This window comes from Sinohyriopsis cumingii, chromosome 6 (genome assembly GCF_028554795.1).
Source record: "Sinohyriopsis cumingii isolate HCF-2022 chromosome 6, ASM2855479v2, whole genome shotgun sequence".
NCBI lineage: Eukaryota > Metazoa > Mollusca > Bivalvia > Unionida > Unionidae > Sinohyriopsis > Sinohyriopsis cumingii.
This window is the reverse complement of record NC_142966.1, coordinates 130192049-130212315: the sequence shown is the minus strand read 5'-3', so window position 1 is coordinate 130212315 and position 20267 is coordinate 130192049. Positions and strand designations below refer to the sequence as shown.

At 36.2% G+C, this 20267-nt stretch overlaps 1 protein-coding gene across 1 annotated transcript in view; it reads right to left on the bottom strand.

Moving 5' to 3' along the window:
• Positions 1 to 1172: 1172 nt before the first annotated feature.
• The window catches only part of LOC149797962 (multifunctional protein ADE2-like), a 44093-nt gene continuing 24998 nt past the window's right edge, over positions 1173 to 20267 (bottom strand). Inside the window, exons 6-8 of the mRNA XM_089963045.1 lie at positions 7412 to 7589; positions 4560 to 4718; positions 1173 to 1575 (exon numbers count right to left, since the gene is read on the bottom strand). Coding sequence (XP_089819171.1) covers positions 1412 to 1575; positions 4560 to 4718; positions 7412 to 7589 — 501 coding nt within the window. The 3' untranslated portion in view covers positions 1173 to 1411. The remainder of the gene's footprint in view (positions 1576 to 4559; positions 4719 to 7411; positions 7590 to 20267) is intronic.

Genomic DNA, 20267 nt, shown 5'->3' with positions numbered 1-20267 from the left:
TTTTTCAAACAACCTAATCTGGTTAAAAATCCATCATTTAAAAAACATTTTCAAAAGGGTTGATTTAAACTTTGACAAAAGACCATCAAAATTATATACTGTTGTATAAACATGGACAGAATTTTCTGTGAAATTAACTTGTCTTCATGTAATCCCCAAACCTGTATTGATATAGGGGCTCGAATACTTGCTTAATATATAATACAAGGGATGACAATTTCTCATTTCAGCTCTGAGATTCAACAATTTGGACTACAAATTAGGATTAAAACGAATAGCAGTCCGTTTTCTAATCTGGGCATCCTCAGAATATTCCCACCCCATTTTTCATATTTAGACATTTAGGTTGGGGAAAAAAGTTAATTCTCCCGACTTTTTCCAGATTTCCCAGTAGTGTGGGAACCCTGTAGACAATTGGATTTTCTTATATTTGCATGTATAAAATTGTATTCTGCTTGACTATGCTGTTAAAGACCATTTGGGGGGGTAGAGTAGAGGAACAAGCTAAAAATAAACAAAATTAAAGAAGGCAAAATCTGGGATCAGAAACATGACTTAGGTCAAGAGGAGTTCATTTAACTGAGGTTTTGATCTCAAGGGGTTTCACTGTACTAATGTGTGTGTGTGTGATTTGGATTTTTAACGTAGCTTTAACAATTTTTCAGTCATATCGCTATGGTGTCTGCAGTGCGTCAGTTTATAGTGATGTCTAGCACATGTAGCATGACGTCCAACCCAGTCACATTATCCTGACACCAGGCCGACCAGTCCTAACACTAACCTCTTAATACTGAGTGGCAAGCGAGGGAGCTGTTAGTACCATTTTTTAAAAGTCTTTGGTATGACCTGGCCAGGCATCAAACCCACGACCTCCCGCATTCAAGGCGAACACTCTAACCACTAGGCCACCGGAGTGGTTACTAATGATGCAAGAAAAATGTATAAATTTATAAATCATATAGCAAAACAATTTATAACTTTGGTTTGAGCTGGATACAAGAATTTGTTGAACTCTTCAAATGTTATTAACTGCACAACATACCAGTGGATAAAAATTTCATACCACCATTAATAATGAGGACTGCAGATGATTTTATGTTTGAAGAAAATGAAATAAAAAAATTAATTCCTGTCAAGGTCAATTTCTGAAATACAGAGAACTCAAAATCTGCTGATTCATAATTGATTTTAATTACGATGCTGAATTTCAAGGAACACAGTAAAGAAGCAACTTCAAATCAGCACTGAGATTTTTGTATGGAAATGATGGTACATAATAGCTGTATTTACAAGTACGGTAACTCTGAATTGTGGTGACATGATCTGTCATGTTTCCTCTCAAAAATAAGGAATTCTCTTTAATACCAGATTTGAAAAGTAATAAAATAAATTTCTATCAGCTCATTTTCTGTCAGTGGTCACCCTTGATCTTCTTGTCTGCCAATTTAAGCCCGATCCAGGTATTAAGTTGCTTGGCACGTACACGACTCCAGATGACATGATCAGTGAGTGACAGAATCTGTGCAGCACAAAGACCAGCAGACTCTGGGGACATAACTGTACTGCAACCCAAACCTGAAGGAAAATAATGTAAATGGAACATGGTACAATCACTAAGTGGTAAAGAGCATTATTACATCTTTTTTTTGTTTATAAAACCCTCTTTCAGTGGTTGAATACATGATCTGAAATCAACAAGTGTCTTCCTGGTCTTAGACACCAGCCATCCACAAAAAATTTCCAGGGTGATCTAGTAACTCCAAAATTCACAAATGCAATCCATTTACAGTTTGGTCATGGTTTGTGGCACAGGATTAGAGTTGCTATGCTGGAAAAACTTGTAGGTGTTTCTTAGTCTTAACTGCAAGCCAAGCCAAACATGTAGCCAAGGCAATGTGGTGCCAAACTTTGGTATTTTTATATTCTCAAATACATGCCATCTGCAATGTTTAGGCATATGGTACAAAACTTCCATGGCTTTGAGAAAATCATTTTCCTTGCTTTCAGTTCATGTGACCTTCTTACCATTTGACCCCAAAATAAATAGATATTTTGTTTTGGATTTGCACTCAAGCCACAGATCAGAGGAAGCAATCAAGAACTCTGTATGGTGTGGAAACATATTTTTTTATAAGATATTACGATGGTGACCATAGGACCATATAGTCAACAGGTGTCTTTCTTATCTCAGATTGCAAGCTAGTTCCAAAGTTTGGTGAACATATCTGATCAAGTCATTGGGTGGAATATGATTTTTCTTTTTTCAGTTCCCATGACCATGACCTCTAACCTTTTGAGCTTTCAATGAATAGGGTAATTTCTAGCCCCATAGGACTAAGCAGGTTTCTGCAGTGCTGTAAGAACATAACCATCCCTCAAACTTTACATCCTGCTCATTTACCAACAGTAGGGTGAAACAATGCACCTGTGTCAGTATAGATACAATTCATGATGCACAGCTTAGGATATATTATCAATACACATTAATTGGACGGTCTTTCCATCTTTAGAAAGGTCTATCGGTGGTAGGTGGTGCCCTTTGATGTGATTTACTGGTTGTATTTCTGGTATGCAGTTTACTGACAGATGCATACTTAATACCTATTTAAACAGATTCCCATCCAAGCCAAGATAATAATAATTTCAAATAGACTACCTGTTAGTTGTCAGTGGCTTGTATTCAACATTTAAAGCCATATAAAGGCTGCACCATTTGATCTGATGCAGGATTCACTTTAGCCACCAGATAGAGGTATTTTGATTAAATAAATATGTTTACTTATTAATTTCAATCTCTTTCATTCATATTTATTCAGTGATAGTAAAATATAGTTTTGAAGCATATGATCCTGCTGGGCTAAATTGTTAGTCAAAAGAAATGAAATTGAATTCTACTTTTAAATTGTCTGTATTTTAATTTGGCTTGGTATTCTGACTTTTCTATATTTGCTGAAAGAGTGATTGATAGGCATGCTGTCTAATTTTGTCCTTAAAGTAAGTATATCGGACATGTATATAAGACAATTTTTGGGCTCAAAATCATCCACTGTTATCTCCATTAACACACTTCCCAGCTCCAATAATCTGATATACTTCAAAACTTAAAAAATCATTGTCATCATAACCATCATCAGCCAGTATCTGCCAAACGAAATCATCATCTAAAGATGAGTCACGCTGGGAATTGGCCATTTTAGGTTTTCTAGGCAGCTCTTATTATAAACATGCATTTGTAAAATTTCTTTAATACAAATTCAAACTACATAATGCTTGTTCCAGGACACAAGGTGCAATCAAATTTAGTCTAACAACCATTTATATCATGTGACTAGCAATGCAAATGGCAAGTTCCAAATCAAATTTCATCGACACTAGTTTCACCTTGTCCATCATCAGATCAAAGACATAATGAATAATGTATCCAAATGCCAAGAAAATAAACCATAATTCTATCATGTTTATACAGGTATGGCCCAATGTAAGGGTGTTCAAGTTTGCTAGGCTGGCTAACAAGCGAATACCTTATGCCATCACTGCATGCTGTATGCAAATTCCAACATTTTTTGTATATGTAACTGGCTCTGACCCTACACCCCAACATACAAGTCAAATATTGAAAAATATGTGGAAACCTGGACTACTTTTATGATGAACAAGCTGTTGACATGTCACATATGGAAAAGGAGGTGGAAACTTGGACTACTTTTATGACGAACAAGCTGATGCAATAAAATAATTACCACGTAATTGGTGGGAGGGGGAAATATTACGAATGATGTCACTTGTTAATTTGTAGATGGCAAGTAAGTGTTGTGAAATCTATTTTGTTCTATGAGTGCATGTGCCTGCAACAGCTTTCTCAGACAAATTTCCAAACTTAAAGAATAAGGCAACAAGGCAAACAAACAAAATACAATTTTTAATGACTGCTGAAAATTAAAATAATTTGCAAATGGTATCATTCTGTATCAATTGCCCCCTGTTTCATACAGCAAAAGTATTGATGTCTCAATGAATCATTTCCCTCCTAACCTACAGTCTCATAAAAATTCTTCCCAAAGATAAAGTCATAAATTAACATGCAAAGCTCTAGCACACAAAATTGTCCAAGATTTTGATGAAATAAACTTTTTTTTTTACCAAGATCCATCAAAATCACTTGAGAAATGTAATTTGTAGAGAAGTAATATGCTTGGCCAATCATATGCATGATCATCTCGTTAATATGTGCAGATCTTACTTGTTACAGGATGGTCTAAAACTATGATAAGATCAGTTACCGAGTAGGAGCAAAATCCATTCTAATCTGGTCTCTAGAGCTCAGCCAACCATATACAATATTATCTCATATGTAGATTGTGTTCATAATCAGCACCATGATAAACACTAATTAACAACTCTGATCCAGATTTTATTAATTAATTGCTAGTGTTGATAAGCTCAGTCAAATAGATGCATTAATGTGTGGATCTTGCTCCACATCAATGTTGCAGTGTGTTATGTCCATAAAACCATTTACATCAATTCTCACTACTCGAGGAAGTGTTCATGCAGATTACCTGAAGGCAGTCTCAATGATGACCATATATCCTGGGATCCCCAATCTGCTGACACAGGGGGACAGTTGATAACAGGCCATGTTGCATTGCCTGACAGTACTGGGCCAAGACCATTACTTCTCCCTGCAACCGCTATAAACACTGTGGGAATTCCCTCTCCTGGAGTAACAAAAAAGAATATAAGTAATGCTATTTTCTTTTTTATACTAATTGTACATGCTGATTTTCATATTAATAACTATACCGATCATATGATATCAATGTCATAACAATTCTTGCATTTTTGACACAATACATCAACTTAGGCCTCCAAATCCATCCAGATGATGCAAATGAACTTTTAATTACACTAAAAATACTAATAGTATGCCAAATTGATAATTACGTTTGTGTTCAGTAAGCATACTTGTGACCCTGGGAAGGCACTTTTAATGTTCAGTAAGCATACTTGTGACCCTGGGAAGGCACTTTATATGTTCAGTAAGCATACTTGTGACCATGGGAAGGCACTTTTAATGTTACACAGTCACCTACGCATGCAATTTAGAATTTCATATCATTTTCATATGAACACTGGGGGTAACCAGAGTACCTTGGCATACATTTCATATGAACATTGGGGGTAACCAGAGTACCTTGGCATACATTTCATATGAACACTGGGGGTAACCAGAGTACCATGGCATACATTTCTAAAAAAAAGGTGCCCTCCCTGGGTACCATATATGTTTAAAGGGTACATGGAACATTCTTCTTTTTTTCCTCACAAAAAAAAGATTATTTTGGGTGGATGGGTGTGGGGTAAAACTACTTATAATTATGTAAAACTTAACTGGGAAGGAATAATTGTAATGAAGCCCATGTCAGACAAAATGCGTACATTGCTCAGGCCCTCTGATGTAGCACTAGAGAGACAGAAAAAAGGCACATTGTTCAGTCTCCTATCTAACAGGTCCACTAATGGTCTCCCATGCAACTGATAAAGTGTCTCTGCTAGCAACTGCTGCAGAGACCATTCCATGAGGACCACATGGGTCTATTTGGATGTGCTGTCGGCCAGAATATTCCTTTAAGCTGGAAAGGGTGGACCCTGACACTGCTCATCAAAGGAGGTCCACACAAAGTGGAGTGCCTGTCACCTGCGACATGCTGCTATTGACATTGTCTGAAGTAACCATAACACAAGGACACCTTATGAGGTTGACATGCCCCTACAAGACTAGAAACACTGCTCTCATTTCTAGGTTGTTTTAATGAAGGGTAGCTTCTCCCTGAGGACAACCACTCCTAATGGCTACAGATGAGTATTCCATCTGATTCATCTGTGTATAGAAAGGAGAAGCCATACATGCCAACCACCCCTACCCTCCCCCCATCCCCCGAGATAATTATTACTATTATAACTGGCAAAAAAAGCATAATTTGGGTGTAAAATGTGTAATCTATATATCATATGACAGAATTACAACATGTATGAAAAATATACATTTTTATGATTAACCTGGTTCTGCAGCTTGTCAAAATTCTTGTCACAAAGGGCAAAATAAATATGGGTTAGAACCAGAATACAAACACAAAATATACTGAAAAATTATTTATATTCAGCACTTACTTCAACTAGTCTACACGTGTAACTTTCGCTGAATGACCATGACCTGGAATTCTACATTGATCATGGTCAAGTGCTCAGAGTACTGAATTACTTTACTATCATATTCTTCTTTTAAAGTTTGTAAAGCGGTATTGATTTGTCACTTTTTCTAACATTTTCCTTCATATAAAATCCACAACTCACACCATAAAGCATTTCACTTCACATCTGGTGCCATTTTCTTTACAAATACAGACTGGTTCACTAACTGACTAGCTTATCAATAAAATAAATCTGTTAGCATAGTTCACTTTTGAAGAAACCCGTTTGTTTTCTTGGAAATGGGTCACATACAGTTGCTATAAACAGCAAATAAGGAAAATACTCTTATGCTATTCTCTTTGCAGCAGTTACCTTCTGAGGAATATTCTCAAAACAATATGTACATATATGGGGAATTATGGAGAAGATAATAAAATGACAAAAGCAAAACTTTTATTGCTTTTGTTTTATTTTATTTTTTAATGTAGTAAAAAAGCGTAATCCATATGCAGTCTCATGGAAAATGTAATTTGTTGAAAATATATGTAACGATCATGCCAAACGCATAATGTTTGGCATGTATGAGTAGGGTTTGAGGTTGTGAATAGGGACTTGAATCAGGAACTGATCCTGATCTAGCCACTAACCCCAGTGGTAATGAAAATCAAGTCCAGAGTGGCACTATTTTCATTTACAATCAATTAGACATCACGAGATGTCTTTCAGTGAATCATCATGTAAATATATGACAATCCATTCAAATGTAGCGATAACAAAATTTTCAAGATATCTGCTGTAGTGGCCATAATAGATATTAGATTGGCACCATCATCATTTAGAACCAACTAGACACCATAAAGAGTATTTCAATGAAAACCCCATGTAGACACGACCTTCCATTCATGAGAAATAGCAATAAGATTTTCTAGTAGATCATAGGATGAATCTGTGTGTAATAGCAATCCTTCTGGTAGTTTAGAAATAGTGATAACAAACTTGTGGGAAGGGATGGATGACAGACAACGGATGTCAGACAACCAAAAGATTAAAAACATTCCATGGACTCTTCTGGTCTAAGACTAACAGAGCTAAAAATATTGGGACATTATAAAAATTTGGGAAAAATTACAGGGAACAAAATATTAATGCTTTTATTGCAAATTGTATAAAATATAGGGTTGGCTGGTAGGTCTGCATAATGCTTCAAACTCCAACCTACCTTCATATTCTTCAAGTATTTGTAGTGTGGCATCTGTTCCTTTGTGAGCAGATGACACTCGAAGCTCACATGGTACACCATAGGATTTGCAAGCTATCTGGATCTTCTCACAATGATCAATGTCAGTGGGTGAGCCCATTATCACTACAGCTCTTACTGATGGCCTGGGATTCAGTTTCTATTAAAATGCATGTGTAAAGATCTGTTGTAATATTACAAACATAAAGAAAAAAGACAGGTGAACAACAACAAAAAACCCATACTTTTCTTTGTTACTGAGAATTAAAGAAATTAATTTCTTTTTGGAACTCAAAAAGTATTTCTTCAAAACAAAGGTCCCACCACATCGTGGGATCGAACCCCTGCCAAGTCATATCAAAGACTAATAAAAATGGTACTAACAGCTGCCTTACTTGGAGCTCAGCATTAAGAGGTTAGTGTTAGGATTGGTTGTACTGGTATCAGGATAATGTGACTGGGTGGGACATCATGCTACATGTCTGCAGCATAATGCCCCAGTGCTAGATATCACTTTAAACTGCCATACTGACTGAAAAATTGTTAACTACATTAAAATTCCAAATCACACATCCTAAAAAAGAGGTTCAAGCTGGTCTAATGTCACCAGGATTACATTACATAACAGTTGACCATTTCACTAAGCAGGCTTAACTAAGAACACGTTCTATGTAAACTATCTCCCATACTTCAAACCATATCAATTTTACCTGAATATATTTCTAAAGATAGAGAGGATATTTGCTTGAAATGAGTGAAAGTATATATTTCATAGAGTGGGTGAAAAACTCTGTATTTTCACAAATGGCAAAGCCATGAGCGACATTACTTTAAGTTTCTCACCCACAAGGTGAATAAACCAATCAATTACTCTAAGGAAATTCTTTTTATTTTATGCTCTAATGAATTGGCAATATATGTACAACAGATTGATGTAGATTTCCTACAGTATCCAACATGATACTAGTTGTTTACCGTTTATGTTATCCTGTGTTTTGTGAATATTCACTCAAAAAATAATAACAATTCTCCTTCCCAATTCAAAGTGAAATGGCACATTATGAAAAAAAAAATAAAAAAATCTGCACCTTGTTGGATTTGAATTGGACTTGAATGGGAGGTAGCCACCCTTACCACTTGACCAAGTGTCTAAGAATAACTTCAAATTTCTTAATGCAGACCAACCCTGATGAGTTCATCTCAATAAGGCAAAATATAAACTGCTACTGTATAGCTGGAAAACATAATTAAAATTTCGGATTATTCTGCATCTGAGTGCAAGCAATAAACAGGATTGCTAATTTTAGCGATTAACAGTGTCGGTCGATCTCTGCTATTCAAAACATGCAACGACGAAATACATGTTCAACTGAAACATTGGTAAAATACGACTAGGTTTTATTTACCACTAGTAGTTGCACAAACTTTAGTTCCAAACCCTATGCAGCTCAATGGCTTGTTGTGGTCTCTCAACTTGATGTAATTCTAAGAGTTTGTTCCCCCCATTTCACATGACAATGGCAATTATATCTCCCGCCATGAGTCATACTCAAATTGGCACATAATGTCCAGTAAATGTAATTGTGTCCCTTCCGGCTTTTATTCACAAGAATGTGAATATTTTTATTCTTCTGTGTTGATTATTAACTTTTTCAAGAGGTTTATTTTCCCTTTTGTCTTGAACATGCATTGCTTGCTTAAAAAAAAATCAAGTTTGTTCATGCAGATGCTTCGTATGAACAAATAGGAGCAGCTTAAAGCATCTAAGGGATTAAAGTAAAGTTAGTCTGGTTCATTCACTAATCTCAACTAATTCTAAAATGAAACCCAGATCCACATCAAACACAGATGAACAAATGTTCCAGATTTTTCAGTAATGATCATTTTTTAAAATAGTTTTCGCTTGTATGCCACAAGTCCGTATTTTAAAGGTAATTTTTGCAAGACTTACAACAAAATCGTAAGAGTTGGCAGGTCTGATAATGTTATCAATATCTACTGATGGTAAGTGAATAAATATTGTATTTTACCACAGAGAACTATCAAGATTATTCTCATGACCTAGCATAAAATAAAACTGTATAATAATCTTGCTCATCCATGATCTTAATGATAATAAAGCGAACAGATCAAAAATATGGTTTTAAGAGTGGTAACAAGGTATGCAAGATTGCCTCATTAATATGCGTTGATCCATTTACTTTTGGAATTGCACAAGATAGTAATGATAGCTCCTTCAGAATTATGGCTCCAGATTGGTAATAATCTCAGCTGATCAGACACAAGATACGCTCATAAATATAAATGAATGTCGCACATTACTAAAACAGACCAAGATCTTGATGACATAAGCATATATTACAAATCAGATCAAAATAAGATTACAAATGTTGCCTCTTGAGTGTTAATAAGCTCAGCCAATCAGATGTTACGATTATATCATTAATATGCATGGATCAGCCAATCAGATGTTAAGGTTACATCATTAATATGCATGGCTCAGCCAATCAGATGTTAAGGTTATATTATTAATATGCATGGATTTTGCTCATTATCAAATTAATTCATGATCTTGATAAAAAAAACCGACATTTCAAGTTTGATCAAAATTTAATCAGTCATATTGCTGCTTCTCGAGTGTCAACAAGCTCAGCCAATCGGATGCAAGGTCAACTCATTAATAAATGTGCAACCTGCTCATTATCAAACTCATCTGAGACCTTTATGTTACAAACAGATATTCCAAGCCAAATAAAAAATCTCACCTCAAGAGTGGTAACAATATCTACCAATCAGATGCAAGAGCACGATCTCAACAATGTAAGCATTTATTCCAAGCCTAAACAAAACTGGATCAGAAATATGGTTTTAGGTGGTAACAAACAATCAGATGCAAGATCACCTCATTAGATGGCATTAATCTAACCCGTTACTGAATTCATCCAAGATCACAATAACATATGCATGTATTCCAAGTCTGATCAAAATTTGGATCAGAAATACTGCCTCCAAAATATGTTTATGGAACATGGATGCACAACCAGTCTGATATTGACATGAATGGTAGGACAGATGGGTGGACAGACAAGCGCAACATCATAAACTCCATTATCATTATCATGCTTTGATATAAAAACACGTTTTTCAATGATATCTCTCCTCCTTCTGGTTCTATTTTGTTGTCAAGGCTGGACATTTTGGGATTTTCAGGAGTAAAATGTAATTAGTACATCATAACGTCTAAATTCCATCATGGACTAATTTGCAATATTGAATATATTAACAGTGAAAAAATTACACTGTGAATCTATTAAATCAGCAAAAATGTCCACAGAATATGATATTTTATTTAAATCTTATTCTTACAGCTATGAAGGTCTTATATCTTTGGGGTGTGATTGAACAGGTGTTGAGATTTAGCTCAAATATAAAACTGAACATTGGTTCAGCTGAAGTGATAAACCATTGATTTTAGTTGGGTCAAGATATTTTCTATATTTTTCATGGACAATGTAATTTCTGCATACTTTGGTAAATTGCTTGTCAAATGGTTTATCAGGCCATTTGTCCTCTGTCATGTCACATATTTCTAACTTTCCAAGAAAATTTTTCTCCTAAAAGCAAAATAGTTTAAACAAGGAAACTTGTATAATTCATTTCTGACAACATAAAAAAACATATCTGACTTTACCAGTCATCTTCAATTATTTTGATTAATCATCACACAACAAGGAGTAAACAATCATGCCGTACTTCATTCTGTGAGACTGAAGGCTATAACTCTCCTTTCTGATGCTAGTATCCATAAATTGATGAAACAATTAGGACTATTATCTAGCTCAATAGCAAAAGCATCATCAAATGTTCCACATTTGAATATTAAGATACAATTTAGCTTTATTTATGCTGTGATTTAACAAGACAACTGTGAAATTCTTAGAGGCTTATGTAGCTGAGTGGTAAATATGGCTGCTTCCAGCTTCCAGACAACTCGACTTCAAATCCCATGATATGCCAATTATTTGCTTCTTCATGCACTATTTTACTTTGAAATGAGAAGGAGAATCATATAAATGTTTATATTTTCTGTGTGAAAAATCATAAAACACAGCAGAATATAAATGATAAACGACTGATACCGCTTAGGATCCAGTAAAAATCTGCTACTTTAATTTGTTACACATTTCTTTGCAATGAGTGAATAATGGATATAAATTCATAATAGGCTAGAAGATTCACTACCTTGTAAATAAGAAACAAAAAAAGGATGTATGCTATGTCTTTGTGTTGGTAATAAAAGTGCTACAGAATTCAGACAGTGATCTACTGGCACTAAATTCAACAATCATCATTACTTCGGATATGGATGTGCATGCTATTCCAGGGATGTAACTATGAGGACAGCTTGGGAGTGTCCATATTATGATCAGGTATTACTGATGGAAGAGAAATTATTTAATTATAATAATTTGTTTCTTTTTCAAATAACCAGCCTAATTATAGTATATTAAGAGAATAGACAAGAGAGTTACATCCCCTTAGTTACCCTGAAGTTGGCCCTGGCTCTGGTCTCCTAATAATGAGTAGCAAGTTTGAATTTTGTGTCAGGTATTAGAGTTTGCATGAGGCATCGGCATGGGTGAAATCAATTAGGGGCTTTTTTGTTCCTGCAAATTCAGCAGAGGTCAAGTAAACTGTCTTGAAAGAACTACAGAGTGACCTGGGAAGATGTAACTTGTTCCGCTACTATGAGAGGATGAAGGGTTACTTAGACAGGTGAGAGAATGTCATATCAAACATCCATCCTATGGTTTGGTTATACAAGAGAACAGTTTCTCTGCAACAAAAGCAGAAGCCATCAGGAGTAAAACCAAACTGTTCTGATGGAAATGCAGGTAGTTCAGGTCAACCAACAAGGCATGAATTTCACCTACTACCTAAAAAGGGCTAGGGTAACAAGGAAGCAGGTCAGTCATAAGGCTTTACATGATGGTTTGAAGGATACCTCATTTAACCAAATAAAAATACTGGTTTCATTTCATACAAAGGCTAAGGTATTCAGTAAAAACAAATAAAAATTTGTTAGAATGTTGCAGCGATCTTCGTTTTGGCCTATGCACTCTCTTCCATAGTGGCAAACCTTGTCATTGAAAAGCCAAAGTGGTGAGTATCTTTGTCAAAATAATTATGTCCAATACTTTATTTTCAGAAATGTTTGTCTAACGCTTGTTTAATACGAGCCAGGCATGCAGGTTCAACATCTCTAGATTTGGATAGAAAACTGACATACATGGTTATTTCTGCAGGCATGGAGAAAGCAGGATTTTTCTGGAAATCTCCACTGCTCGATTCAGGTCATTGACTCATATCTCCCATCTGACAAAAGCAATCAGGATTAGTCCCAAATCAGATTCCTTCATTTTTCTGAATAACTTTAGGAAGGGTTTTGGAAAGAAAGGTGTTTGCACCAATACCATTCTAAATCAGTGAAATGGCTCTTGTATAAGGACATGCCAGGAAAAGGTTTGGATGTTTGTTGTTCCACCTCACAAAACAAGTGGTCCACCCCAACTAGTGCAGAGTTGACTGGAGACCAAGGGGTAATGAATTATTTTGTGTAAATTAGCTGATTCATTCATGATATCAAGTATTCTAGGATGCTGAGCCTGTCTGGTATGTGGCAGACCTGACTGTGGATTACCAATGATAATATTGCTTGTAAAAATCCAAAACCAGAAGGCAGATATCTGGCAGCTTGAATCTCCCTTGCCTTTTGGAGACAAGAGTTGTTGGATGTTAGCATCTCATGAGGAGATCAAGGTCCACTCACTTCTTGAAAGCAGGACAGGATATAGGGATCCCAGCCAGATGTACTGGCATCTGTGTAAATCGTAATTTCTGGTAACAGATTCTCAAGCAGGAAGACTGACATAAGCCAAAAGGCTGCATATTTGCTGCAATGGGACCTCATGCAATAAAAAAACTTTGATCATTTGGTCTAGTGGGCACGTTTTGGCAACCAGATAATAGAAATGTCTTATTAACATGCAGCCAAAAATGGAAAATCCACAACTGTACTGAGAAGAAGATAGAAAACACCAGAGATGATCTGCATGGCATGTTCTTGAGGAAGGCAAACTTAATTCTGACAAGTCTGGAGCTCCATCAAATGAAGAATGAATTACAGGAATAGAATGAGATCAGATTTGTCCTTGCTGATAAGGAAGATGAAGCAAGAGGGAAACAAGGGATTTCAGGTCAATGTATTAGACGACTGCTCACCTTGGGCCCATGAGAAATGTCTTCCAGGTAAATTTAAGTCAGGGATATGGAGGTGGTTCTGAAACATGACATGACACTATGAATGGTGAACACCCAGAACTGGGCTACAGACTGAAAGGTGTAGCCCTGAGATGGTACAATATGTCTCTGTAAGTGAACCTTCAGAATTTCTGGGTAATCCTGTATATGGAAATATGAAGGTGCTCATCTCTGACTGCGAAACTTCCATCCTGTATGGCATTGAGGACTAATCTAAAGGTCTCCATTTTGAAACTGGGTGCTTGAATATGCTGACTGAGATGGTTTGGGTCAATGACAAGTCAACTTAGCCTTAGGCCTTTAGGACTAAAAATAGTCTGCAGAGTTGCCTACCCCTTCCAAAGAAAAATAGCAAATTTGGGCAAGAAATATAGTAAGATGGCTGTTTCAAATAGTAAGATGATCAAAAATAATTAAAATAAAAACACACCTTATTTATTAATGGATAAGATGTCTGCTTCTTCATTAATGTTACATTCTTCTGGCTATACAATAAATTCAAGCATAAATATCTAACAGCTCCTTGCAGTCAAAAAATATTAAGATCTACTCCTTAAGAGCTCTAGTGTAGGCACCTTCAATTCTTTTCAGCTCAGATGCACTGTCCTCTCTTTTATAGCAGTGAACACTATTTTCCTTTAACGCCATAATACACTCAGCAGTTTTAGCTCCTAACTGTGATCTAATTCAATATTTTTCCTAATAACAGAAAAATACCTCAAATACAGCATTACTGTGAGGAATTGTCCAAATTCCCAGCATGACATATTGTAAATGCTTGTACTTGAGGTTTCCATTTGCGTCTTTCTTTTTAATTAACACATTCCACTGTTCATCTATTCTGTCAGTTTCTAATTCAAATGTCAGCTTGTTCTAGCTATTCTTCTTCTAGAGGAAACTGGTTACATTGCTGCAAAATCTTGTGCTCTCTGACAATCTACTTTTATTACTTTTCATGTAATCCCTTGCTTGAGAACCAATAACCAGCTCAGAATTGTCTTTTTCCTGTGTGCTATCACTCAACAGAACCTGAAGTACAGTCTTGTCCTTCATGGAAGCTGGCTTCATAAATCTAATTAATAAATTTATCACCAAATCATGAAAAATATTTTTTAATTGTTTGGTCGGTCTTGCTGAAGCAAGTTAACTTTGTCAAATACTGGAATTGTATGTTTTAAGAACAAACAATTTAGTTTAAATTCTTCTGAAAAAAACACATCTGTGAATTTGTTCCAGTCTCTCTGGCTGTTTTTTCACATTTTCTTCTTCAATGTCACCCTTTATATGTTCCCTCATGCGAACAGTTTTATCAGACACTTTTTGCTCACTGAACCAATCGTACTTAGGGGTGCCCCAAATAAATCTGTAAACAGCAGTACTACTTGCACCCACAGCAACTGATTTCACACTTTCCTTTTTCTTGGATGTACCTACTTTTTGGGGTTTGTACAATTTCACTTCATTTTCCAAAAAAAAGTCCTTTAACCAGACCCAATGGTCCAAGAGACGATTCAAACACTTGCCTAGTGATAACCAGTGAGTACATGCATGTTTTAACAATTTTCAGTTTTCTTTGCCGTGAAATTCTTGATAGAATTTTAAGGAATATTTCCTCATGGAATTTTTATCTATGCCGTGAAAATTGTCAATAAGAAGAACCTACACTTTAGCATTAAGTTTGGCAGCAACAAAAATGACATGGGCAACCCAAGTAATAAAGTTTTGGCTGTTTATGTAAGAAATATTGAAATACTCTTTTGTTTTTTCCAACCATCACATTAACATTATCACATCCAAGTGAAATTATATTACTAAAAGGAATAGACCACATTTTCATTTCAGAATCAATTAATTTAAATATATTTTCTCCAGTGGCCTTCTCTTCACATACAGGCACCGACAGTACCGTTGAAATAATTTGCCAAGTTATCAAAATATCTTACCACAACTGCATACTGCTTTCTGTCAAAGTCACTAATTCCGTCTGTGGCAAAAGAAAAGGCTTTGCATTTTACATTGTCAACAATGTTTTCCTTCTTCATTAAAGAAAGTTTGTGACAATTGCTTAAGTTTTAATCCTTGTACAGATGTATTTGGCAGGGAACATTTTCACAAACAACTTGCTTGGATGATCTGCCACACTCATTTGTAGATTATGCTCCACAATGAATTCACTAAACAGAGTTTCTGTATTCATAACAGCAACCTCTAAGTCAGATAATTTCTTTTTGGGCTCAAAGAACAATGAAATTTTCTTTGAAGAACCTTGCAAGGCAGCTAAATCTTTGTTTCCTTGTAGAAATATGTTCTTTTTTACAATCATCCTTCCCTCCGTGTGCTATGTTGATATGCTGACTGCATATATTATAAAAGGCAAAGGTTTCATCTTTTTCCGATCTCTGGATAACAGGGAAAAGTTGCATGCATTTTGGTTTGAACTTCCGTGGCCATTGTTTTCAGGTAATCATTCCTGGTGGCTCATCATCGGCACCAGTTTCATGAGCACATTTTTCTTTGGTGCCATATTTGGTTACACTTATATCAGCAGTCAGAGCATCCACAGCCTCTTCCGTCATGTTGAGAATGAAACCTCAGATGTAATTCATTGCCACTGAGTACTATATTCTGAGCTACTTTCATTCCTATCTTGGTACAATATGGTGGCAGATGTACAAGGTCACAATCGGAACAACCTTAGTCTTTGGTGTTGTAACATGTGGTTCACTGCGCCAGAGGTAAATCACCAAACACATAAAACTGATGTGTATTCCTAAAATGCCTTCTGAGGCTATTTCAAAACATCACGGACGTGGCTGAGTGATGTTCCAATAGTAATACCGGATCCAAATGAAAACAACCAATTCCAGAATGGAATTTAAGATTTTTTAAACTGAAATTCATAAGGGAAAGAAGGAAAATCATAATAACGTTAAGTTACCACTGAAAACTATGAGGCTGATGCTAATATCGTAAGGGTAGGAAATTCTGAACTGTCTGAAGAAAAATCAAAGTGGCATTTGTCGCGAATGGTCACTAATTCATGAAGGATGGGGATTTACTGGTGCAAAATGTCTCCTTGTATGGGTCTCTGAGAATGCCTGTACTGAATGGAACTTTTAACAATAAACAAGGAAAGTCAAGACTCATATCCTGAGATGAAAAGGGAGTCATGAGCATGGTAAAATTTTCTGAAGGAATGTGACTTCAAATAAAAGAAATTGGGATTAACAGATTCTTCTATCCGTATGACCTGCTGTCACATGCTCTGGAAAAATGGGCTTTAGCCAAACTGTAAGGTTTGGAAGAGGATTTCACTGTCAGGGATGTCTCTGAAGGATCCTTCCTATTTCACTGGTTCTTCTTGGAAACAAAGGCGGAGTAATGGGTGAATAAGCCTGTACCAGGTTTGCCTCTTTGGCAGCCTTGTTTCCTGACCTCTGTGTAGTTGTAGAATAGGAAATTGGAGTACCAAAGCTGAAATCTTTGGGTTGAATTGTGATGCCATCTGAACAGCACAGATGTGGAAAGGAAGGCTTCTCTGCACAAACCGGAGAGTAATGTAAGGAAAAATGGATTGAGTACAGAGCTACCCTGTGTGTGTGATTTTGGATTTATAACAGCTTTTAAAAAAAATTCAGTCATATCACTATGATGTCTGCAGTGTGGCAGTTTATAGTGATCTCTAGCACTGGGCCATCATGCTGCTGACATATAGCATTATGTCCCACCCACTCACATTATCCTGATACCAAGCCAACCAGTCCTAATACTAACCTCTTAATACTGAGCACTAAGTGAGGCAAATGCAAGTACAATTTTTTATAAATCTTTGGTATGACTTGACTGGGGTTCAAACCCATGACCTACCACATCCAAGGCGGACCCTCTAATCACTTAGGCCACCAGAGCTGTCCAGATTGATTGATTGATTTTATTTTTAACGGCGCATCAGCACTGTAAGGCTATTTAGCGCCAAACAAAATGTTATATGTATAATCTTTTAAAAATTATGATAAGTCTCATATCGACCAGCGATATTAAAACACAAATAGTTGAAATTAAAACGGTAAGATGGTAACGGTGAAAAATAAAGCTTCCCAATCAACGGGGGATGTAAATGTTGTATGTTAATGAAAAATGATGAAAAGGTATTAAAAAGGGACGGTATATATATTGCATAAAACTGCACAAGGTGACAGCATAAAAGTTAGAGTTTAGAGTAAATATTTACTGCTTTCAGGAACTCTATAATACGAGTGATGTTTAGAGTATCAAAAAGTTCTTTCATGTCATGGACTATGTAATAACGATCGCACGTAGGTTGCAGATCAAAAAACTATATCATAAAGTGCTTGACAGTGAATGGTTCATTGCAAGAAATGCACTCTGGTGGGTCTTCACCTTTTAGTATATTGGAGTGGGTGATATAAGTATGACCAATTCGGATTCTTGCAATGACTACCTCCTCCCTAAACATGGTTCTGTAGGAAGGAGTCCATTCTCCTAGAGTTGGCTTGATTGCATAAAGTTTGTTATTCACGGCATCATTCTATGATGCCTGCCACTTCTGACGAAAGAACTTTTTGATACAAGGTTTAAAATCAGTATACAGTATTTTAAAATCAGATGATTCTTGAGTAAGGGCCATTTTAGCAGCGCGATCTGCTTTTTTGCTACCTTTAATACCAATATGGCTAGGTAACCAAAAGTATATTATATTGTGGGAGACACTCAGCTTGATATTTTTGATGAGTATATTTTTCAATAATGGGTTCTCCAGTTTTCTATTGTGTAGTGACTGGAGTACTGATAGCGAGTCGGAGAAGATGATACTGTTTAAAATATGTTTCTTTTCTATATGTTGCAGAGCAAGGTCTATTGCTCTGATTTCGGCTGTAAAAATTGATGTTCCTTTGGTAAGCGAACTTGCGTTGTGTGATTTCCACAAACAAAGGCTGTAGCAGCCTTTTCCTCATCCTTTGATCCATCAGTGTAAATTTTTGTGTAGTTTTTAAATTCGGTGAGGAGTCCATGGTAAGAGTTGTGGAAGACAGAAGGGTTTGTTTCGGATTTTTTTCCATTGTGTAGCGTAAAACGTACTTTTGGTTGTTTAATTAGCCAGGGTGGTGTTTCGGAGATAGACGTTTTCTGAATTTTAGAAAGATCTATATTTGTAGTGTCAAGGCTGGATGATATTCTAATGCCAAAGGAAGGTATGGCATTTGGTTTATTTTCGTCTAAAGTTTTGTATTTGGGTTGAAAAACAGCCGAAAAAGCAGGATTCAGAGGGTTTGATTTTAATTTGAGAGCATACTGTGCGGAAAGCATTTCTCTACGATGCGATAACGGTGGTTCGTTCGCTTCAGCTAGAAGGCTTTCACACGGGGATGTTTTAAATGCTCCCAGAGCCAGTCTTACTCCCTGATGATGAACTGGGTCAAGCATTTTCAAATATGATTTTCTGGCTGAACCATACACAACGCAACCATAGTCTAGTTTGAAGCGAATAAACGTTCTATATAAATTCAGGATGACTTTTCTATCAGCACCCCAGTCAGTGTGCGCTACTACTTTAAGTAGGTCAAGTGCTTTTAAGCATTTGGCTTTCAAGTTTTTTAGGTGTGGAATAAAAGTCAGTTTTCTGTCAAAGATAATACCCCAAAATTTTGTTTCCTCAACAACTGGAATAGGTGTTCCGTCCAGCGTGAGTTTAGGTTCATCGTGGTGTCATCGTAATTGACAGAAATGCAGGCATACCGTTTTTGATTTAGAGAATTTGAAGCCGTTCGTACTAGCCCAATTTTGAATCTTGTTGATATTTTGCTGTAGTTGTCTTTCAATTGTATGCATGTGCTTTGACCGATAACATATGAGAAAATCATCAACATATAGTGAGCAATCCACACCAGGAGTCAAAGACTTGGTGATGTTATTAATTTTGATATTGAAAAGTGTCACAGATGAAATACTGCCCTGGGGCACACCCAGGTCTTTTAGTATCCTGTACTTCCATGTTGTGTCATAGGCCTTTTCTAAATCAAAGAAAACCGCTACTAAATGTTCTTTCTTGATAAATGCATCGTGAATGAATGTTTCAAGTCTAACCAGATGATCGTTGGTGCTCCATCCATAATGAAAGCCACTTTGGAAAGGAGATATTAAATTGTTAGTTTCCAGGTACCATACAAACCGAAAATTGATCATTCATTCCATTGTTTTGCACATGCAGCTTGTGAGTGCAATAGGTCGATAGTTGGTAGGATCTTAGCTATCTTTACTGGGTTTGGGAACTGGTATTACTGTTGCTTCTTTCCATATCTTAGGTAGATTACCAGTAATCCATAAATCATTGAAGAGTTTCAAAAGAGATGTTAAAGATGATTCTGGAAGATGTTTTAAAAACTGGTAATGTATTTTGTCAGGCCCAGCGGAAGTATCATGGGCCTTGTCTAAAGCCTCCATAAGTTCTGATAGTGAAAACAGTTGGTTGTAACTTTCCGAGTAGTTGGATGTGAAT